General features: G+C 43.6%; 1 protein-coding gene across 1 annotated transcript in view; it reads left to right on the top strand.

The window, feature by feature from the left end:
• Positions 1 to 1987: 1987 nt before the first annotated feature.
• The window catches only part of LOC126188384 (glycine-rich protein 1-like), a 28582-nt gene continuing 22290 nt past the window's right edge, over positions 1988 to 8279 (top strand). The window contains exon 1 of the mRNA XM_049929984.1: positions 1988 to 2014. Coding sequence (XP_049785941.1) covers positions 1988 to 2014 — 27 coding nt within the window. The remainder of the gene's footprint in view (positions 2015 to 8279) is intronic.

The following is an 8279-nucleotide window of genomic DNA, read 5'->3' as shown; positions in this document are numbered from 1 at the left end:
TGGGGACTTTATACAGAATCAGCGGCGACGAGTGAAAATCTGTGCCAGACCGGGTTTCGAACCCGCGATCTCTCGCTTACCAGGCAGCTGAGTTAAACTCTGCGACTCCTGGACACAGTTTTCATCACAACTGCGCGGACTATTTCTGTACTCCTACCGGCCGACCCACACTCCGACCTGTTTTCACCTATCTGCAGTCCCTGTACGTGAGATTCCCGCAAGAGGTTGGACGTAACTGTGCATCCACACCTTAAAGATATATCTATATAAATGACCTAGTAGATAGTGTCGGAAATTCCATGCGGCTTTTCGCGGATGATGCTGTAGTATACAGAGAAGTTGCAGCATTAGAAAGTTGCAGCGAAATGCAGGAAGATCTGCAGCGGATAGGCACTTGGTCCAGGGAGTGGCAACTGACCCTTAACATAGACAAATGTAATGTATTGCGTATACATAGAAAGATAGATCCTTTATTGTATGGTTATATGATAGCGGAACAAACACTGGTAGCAGTTACTTCTGTAAAATATCTGAGTGTATGCGTGCGGAACGATTTGAAGTGGAATGATCATATAAAATTAATTGTCGGTAAGGCGGGTGCCAGGTTGAGATTCATTGGGAGAGTCCTTAGAAAATGTAGTCCATCAACAAAGAAGGTGCCGGCAGTAGTGGCCGAGCGGTTCTAGGTGCTACAGTCTGGAACCACGCGACCGCTACGGTCGCAGGTTCAAATACTGCCTCGCGCATGGATGTGTGTGATGTCCTTAGGTTAGTTAGGTTTAAGTAGTTCTAAGTTCTAGGGGACTGATGACCTCAGAAGTTAAGTCCCATATTGCTCAGAGCCATTTTTGAACAAAGGAGGTGACTTACAAAACACTCGTTCGACCTATAGTTGAGTATTGCCCATCAGTGTGGGATCCGTACCAGGTCGGGTTGACAGATAAGATAGAGAAGATCCAAAGAAGAGCGGCGCGTTTCGTCACAGGGTTATTTGGTAAGCGTGATAGCGTTACGGAGATGTTTAGCAAACTCAAGTAGCAGACTCTGCAAGAGAGGCGCTCTGCATCGCGGTGTAGCTTGCTGTCCAGGTTTCGAGAGGGTGCGGTTCTGGATGAGGTAGCGAATGTATTGCTTCCCCCTACTTATACCTCCCGAGGAGATCACGAATGTAAAATTAGAGAGATTCGAGCGCCGCCACGGAGGCTTTCCGGCAGTCGTTCTTTCCGCGAACCATACGCGACTAGAGCAGGAAAGGGAGGTAATGACAATGGCTCGTAAAGTGCCCTCCGCCACACACCGTTGGGTGGCTTGCGGAGTATAAATGTAGATGTAGATGTAGAAAGTGGTGGATTCATTGCCCATCGAGGCGAACCAGACACTCGTCGCTGCTGATTATGCATAAAATCCCGATGCAGTTGACACCAATAATCCCTTCCCTTGCTTTTCCTTTTCTTTCTCCCCCACCGACCTTCAATTTACAGAATTTCGCATAATAGTTGAGGGCTATCTTTAAGCATTTGCCAGCTCTATTCTCAAAACGTTATCGATAGCTGCTCTTTGCTAGTGATTAGCAGTAGTAAAACGTGGACACTTGGAACTATTCAGCCTCTATCGTACTGACCCACGGCCTTTTCGGAAACTCCTTGTAGCACTACTGGGACAGCCCACGTCTTTTATTACTACGTATAGACCGAATTGCGCAAAAAAAAAAAAAAAAAAAAAAAAAAAAAAAAAAAAAAAAAAAAAAAAGAAAAAAAAAAAAAGAAAAGCTGGGACACCCACTGAGGACTCGTAATACGTCTTAATGGCAGTGAACCGTGGTCAGCTGTCATCATTCACCTTAGGGCACACTGACGGGGCGCATCCCGAGCGTAGTGCAGGTGTCCGCAGGCAGGGGGCGTGTCGCTTGCGTCACGCAGCCGCTACGCGCCGCGCTGGTATAAAGGCGCTGCCAGCCGGCCGGCGGACCCTGTTCAGTGCTTCCGCCATGGCTGCTCGCGTCATCTCCCCTCGGGTGAGTACTCCGCCCGACGTACATGTTAGTACCTGAGTTTCCTGCCCATTAACGAGCCGTCACTAGGAAGGCAAAAGCGTCCATCCTCCTTCCTGCGTGCGAAGATCCATTCACTAACATTAGTAATGATTTGGCAGCGCCTTCGAACACAGGTCCAAGGTGTCGACGAACGACATTAACGTGAAATTTGTTCTGTGTGTAGGCCACGAGTCACAAGTAGAAAAAAAGTGAGAAATCATTATCATTTCGTCATTTTACTTACTTGCGCACACAGTTTCGTTTTGTAGCCATCCTTGCAGGGAAAAGAGAAAGCTACTTTGTGACATGAAAGAGTGTGATGGAACGATTGTGGTAGTCTCACGTCACTTTTGTGTCTATTAGGCACTTTATAAAATAATTAAAATGGCCAACTTTTTGTCATTGTATAGTGAACACCTTTATGAGTCATTGACAGCTTTATATGTACAGTCGTGGACAAAACGAGCGAGACCCCTCGCCTTTTCGTTATGCTGATCGGCACAGCTTTAAAGTCTGCTACACAGCATAACAGACAAGGCGATGAAGTGCTACCAACATACTATGCACAGGCGTGAAATTGAAAAACTATCCGAACTTTGTCAGACTGTTTTCAATCATGTTTAAGACTACATCAACGCTGATTAGTGTCTTAAAGACAACACGTAAATATAAGATATAAATGAAAGAAGAAACGCTAATTAGTATGAACTGTGTTAATAAAAATGAATTTCAGCTTATCGAGATAACATAACTGTTTTAGTAAGACAAAGTACTCCAGATCGTTATGAATTAGAAAAATATTATGCGCATTCGGCCGCGGAACGGTCTTTATCAAAGTTCAGACTAGTCATACTGGAATACCGTTGCTGACCTACCATGAAATGTGTGCAAATTGAGCAATGTGTGAAGATTCATAACGAAACTCAGTGAAAAATCATTCAGTGCCGCACTTAAGTCAGTTCAGTTATTGACAGAAACGGAAAAAGTAAGCAGTAACAGGTATGAAATCCTACAAGAGTTTCATATTGACATCCACAGAGTGCCGGTACAGAATAAAGGTAGCAATAAAACGTATTGGGGACGCGAGAATTTCTTAAAATTGCTTTACTGATAGTATATCTACCTCCATCAAGATTAGAACCGAAAAAAAACCAGACCTCCCTTGCAGTAGCGAAACACCTTACGGTTACAGTTACGTTATCTCGATAAGCTGAAATTGATTTTTATTAGTACAGTTCATACTAATTAGCGTTTCTTCTTTCATTTATATCTTATATTTATGTGTTGTGTTTAACACACTAATAAGCATTAATGTAGTGTTACACATGACTGAAAACAGTCTAACAAAGTTCGGACGGTTTTTCAATTTCACGCCTGTGTATAGTATGTTGGTAGCACTTCGTCTCCTTGCCTGTTATGCTGTGTACCAGACTTTAAAGCTGTGCGGATTAGCATAACGAAAAGGCGAGGGGTTTCGCTCGTTTTGTCCACGACTGTACATACTAACGACCCGAAAAGTACTATTCAGTGATAGAAATGTTGACCTCTTTGCTCCACCACAGAGCGCGTTGCGGTGAGGCAACTTTAAATTCTTAAATAGGAACATAACATTATTATTGTTCACTCGGATTCTACGGGAAAAAAATACGTAACATTTGTTCAAATGGTTCTAAGCACTATGGGACTTAATACCTGAGGTCATCAGTCCCCTAGACTTAGAACTAATTAAACCTAACTGATCTAAGGACTTCACACGCGTCCATGCCCGAGGCAGGATTCGAACCTGCGACCGCAGCACCACCGCGGCTCCGGACTGAAGCGCCTAGAACCGCTCGGCCACAAGGGCCGGCGTACCTTTTGTACGTCACACTTTTGTCATTGCGCGATACACGACGAATAATAGAACTGACATGCAAAACGGTGGGCGTATTATCTCGAGCAAAATGATTTGGATCAAAAATGTACAAACAGACATGTCTGGCAAATGGCTCAGTGCTTTGCAGTTTTCTGCGAATAGCTGTTTTCCAGCTTTCATTGATTCATTATTTGACTTGAGGCAGGTGTGCACGTCGTCCCTCGTTTCTTAAATATCTTCCTTCATAACCTGACTGCTTTAATAGTTAGAATGCGCTTCTTTTTCTGTGTATTCGACAGTTCTCCACAGAGGAAACTGTACAACTAGGAAAAAGGAAGTGTCAAAGAACAGTTGCTGGAGTGACTAATGCAACTGCAATATTAGGTACAGTGAATCAATCATCGGCGGATCGGAAGATGTGGTGCAGTTAACTTGGCCTGAAAGATCGCCAGGTCTCACTTCGCCCGACTTTTGTTTGTGAGGTTTCACGAAGTGTGAAGACTTTAGAGTATTAGCAATGCATTTCAGCAGACTACATCGGGGATACTTCTCAGTTGCGTCATATCATTCCGTGTGCTGCTAAATAAGTGGCTTGAAGTGGGCAGGGACATTTCTGACCACTTATTGTGAAATAATTGTTACAAGCTAGCACCCCACTGGTGAGAGGTGAAAAGTGAAAGGACATATTTTAAACCAGCAGCAACACACTGTTGGTGAGAGGTGACGGGACAAACCTCAGACAAGATTTCTTTCACAGTTACTGAACATCTATCTTTCTTTTTTTTTGATCTAATGTATTTTTCTCGAGATAATACCGTTCTGAAACGCAGTTGTGTTATTTTCCGTGTACAATGCCATCTATCACGCAACGACCAAAGTGTTGCATACAAAAGTTACATATTTTTTCAATAGATTTCGAATCTACAATAGAAATTGGATGTTCCGATTTATGATTTAAAAAATGGTTCAAGTGGCTCCGAGCACCATGGGACTTAACATCTGAGATCATTAGTCCCCTGGAACTACTTAAACCTAACTAACCTAAGGACATCACACACATCCATGTCCGAGGAAGAATTCGAACCTGCGACCGTTACAGCAGCACGGTTCCAGACTGAAACACTCAGCCACAGCGGCCGGCTAAGATTGCAAATTCTTCCCTCGCACTGATATCACCGAGCATTTCTAAAAATGTTGAATATATATTTTTCCGTTTTTTAATTCGATGCACAATTTTTGAGATATTTCGTTCTTTCAAGATAAAATGGTCGCCTTACATATGCCTGCAGGGTGTAAAAAACAATTTCAGAGTCTTTAGAGGAGACAATAAAGAAACATTTTTAATGCCACAGGCGCACGATTCTCCCACCAGGGGTCGATCAAGGTTTTGACGCTAGTAATTCTCAGGAACGGTGTTCAAACTTCCGTGTAATGCATATTGTTTTACGTAGAGGTGTTGCTGAAAATATCGTCCATTTAAATTAGTCCAAAACTAGCATCTGCTAATGATTTTCTAACACGCCCAAAACAACCAGGTGTTTCAGTCATAATGCCTGCGTGCTGATTATTGACTGAGTCTCAAATAACCAGGTTTTTCACTAATAATGATTGTATCTTCAGCCAAACGAGCAACGAGCTTTTTTTAGAGAGTCTGTCGGTGTGCCGTCTCCCCCCAGAAAAAGAAATCCCTAAGAGTGAGTCGGGAGAATGTGTTGGCCACTGTTGTAGTCCACCCTTCCCAAAGCAACAATTGCGGAAAATATTATCTAAATGTTCTCTGATATCAACGGTAAAGTGTTGTCTCCGTCTTGCTCGAATCAGAGTCCTTGACTGTCTGCTAGCGGGATATTCTCCAACATTTCCGCCGCACGTGGTAGCCGCGCGGTCTAGGGCGTCTTGCCACGTCCGAGCGGCTCCCCCCCCCTCCCCCCCCCCCCCGTGGGAAGTTCGAGTCCTCCCTCAGGAATGGGTGTGTGTGCTGTCCTTAGCGTAAGTTAGTTTAAGTTAGATTAAATTAGATTAAATAGCATGTAAACGTAGGTACCGATGACCTCAGCAGTTTGGTCCCATTAGACCTTACCACAAATTTCCAGTTTTTTGCCAACATTTCCGGTAGTACTACACGGAGAAAGATACAGTAATTTTCCCCATAGAGTGCGTTAGGCAGTAGACAAGACTTAAGCGAATGGTCGTGAAGAATATCGTGCTAAATCTCTGTTGATAGTAGAACACTCGAGATGTCTTGGGATCCTTGCATAATTATAGCTATTAGGAATAATGTGTTTTCAGGTGGTTAGCACGCACAAGTACATGTGGCGAGAGAAAGCCATCCATTAATGTTCATTTCTCCCCAGCACAGCAGGTTAGGCGTTGAAGTGAAGTGTGGACGCGTGGACGCAAACCAGTTACTCTATGCTGACAGGCATATTCCACTTAGTGGTGCAGTTACGACCATGCAGAAAACATTGGATCGTAAAATTCGTGACGTGTTTTTGTGAAGATTGTTCTATGCAGAGAAAATATAACTCACCCTAATGGGTGTACATATTAGGGCACCACATATAAAAATATTTGCGCTCATACCTGTTTATATATATATATATATATATATATATATATATATATATATATATATATATATATATATATATATAATGTGTGTGTGTGTACATATATAACCAACACATTCATGTAAGTACATATGAGGGTACCACATATAAAAATATCAGCCCTTTTACCTTTTACATATATATATAAGTACGTGACAGAAGAAGCCACACTGATTACATTTTCAGACATGGCGTTTAATATTAAATTGCTTGAATGCAGAAGTGATTCTAAACTTGAAAATGTGGCTTTAATCAGATCTGCACATTCTTCTTTGCTTTGACTAATTTATGCACGATATCAGTATGACGTGGTAAGTGGCAGCAGACTCTAAATAATGATCAACATGAGTACTAAAAGGAATCCGTTAAATTTCAGTTAAATGATAAATCATACAAATCTAAATGCTGTCAACGCAGCTAAATAACTGTGGATTACAATTACGGACAACCTAAATTGCAACAATCACATTGATAATGTTGTGATGAAAGCTGACTAAAGAGAGTTTTATTGGCAGGATGATTGAAAGATGCAGCACGTCTGCTCTTCTGGAGTATTCCTACGAGGTATAGGATCCTTACCGGATAGAATTGGTTCAAATGGCTCTGAGCACAATGGGACTTAACATCTGAGGTCATCAGTCCTCTAGACTTAGAAATACTTAAACCTGACTAACCTAAGGACATCACAGATATCCATGCCCGAGGCAGGATTCGAACCTGCGACCGTAGCAGCAGTGCGGTTCTGGACTGAAGCGCCTAGAACCACTCGGCCACAGCGGCCGGCTCTGGATAGAATTGATGAAGCTCGTTTTGTATTATCGCGAATTAGGGGAGATAGTGGCACGGATATTACATGCGAGTTGGAGTGCCAATCATTAAAACAACTACGTTTTTCGTTGCAGCGAGAAATTTCCATCGCCTCCGAATGAGAAAATATTCTTTTGCTGCTCATCTCGTAGGGAGAAATGATTATAGTCACAAAGACAAATCAGGGCTCGCACTGAAAGATTTAATATTCGTTTTTCCCGCACGCTGTAGAGTGTGGAACATTAGAGAGAGTGTGAAAGCCGTGCGATGAACGCCAGCCGTGGTGGCCGAGTGGTTCTAAGCGCTTCAGTCCGGAACCGCGCGACTGCTACGGTCGTAGTTTCGAATCCTGCCTCGGCCATGGATGTGTGTGATGTCCTTAGATTAGTTAGGTTTAAGTATTTCTAAGATCTAGGGGACTGATGACCTCAGATATTAAGTCCCATAGCCCATAGTGCTCAGAGCCTGTGAACCTTCTTTTTTTTTTGCGATGAACTGTCTGCGAGCCACTTCAGTGGGAATCGCAGGGCAGTCATGTAGCTGAAGCTTCGTGGCAGATTAAAACTGTGTAGAGCACTGGCCCGCGAGAGGCTAAGGTCCCGAGTTCGAGTCTCGGTCCGGCATACAGTTTTAATCTGCCAGGAAGTTTCATATCAGCACACACTCCGCTGCAGAGTGAAAATCTTATTGTGGAGTCACGTAGCTGTCGATGTCTCTGGGTGCGCCGTTTGGCTTCTGGTCCGTTTCCCAGAGAACGCGTAGTGGTTAGCACACTGGACTCGCACTCGCGAGGACGACGGTTCAATCCCGCGTCCGGCCATCCTGATTTAGGTTTTCGGCGATTTCCCTAAATCGCTCCGGGCAAATGCCAGAATGGTTCCTTGGCACGACCGACTTCCTTCCCCATCCCGATGAGACCGATTAGCTCTCTGTTTGGTCTCTTCCCCCAAACAACCACCAGAGACGGCGTATTTGC

The sequence above is a fragment of the Schistocerca cancellata genome, chromosome 5 (assembly GCF_023864275.1).
Source record: "Schistocerca cancellata isolate TAMUIC-IGC-003103 chromosome 5, iqSchCanc2.1, whole genome shotgun sequence".
In the NCBI taxonomy this organism is placed as follows: domain Eukaryota; kingdom Metazoa; phylum Arthropoda; class Insecta; order Orthoptera; family Acrididae; genus Schistocerca; species Schistocerca cancellata.
The sequence above is the reverse complement of the archived record's forward strand: the minus strand, read 5'-3'. Positions and strand labels throughout refer to the sequence as shown.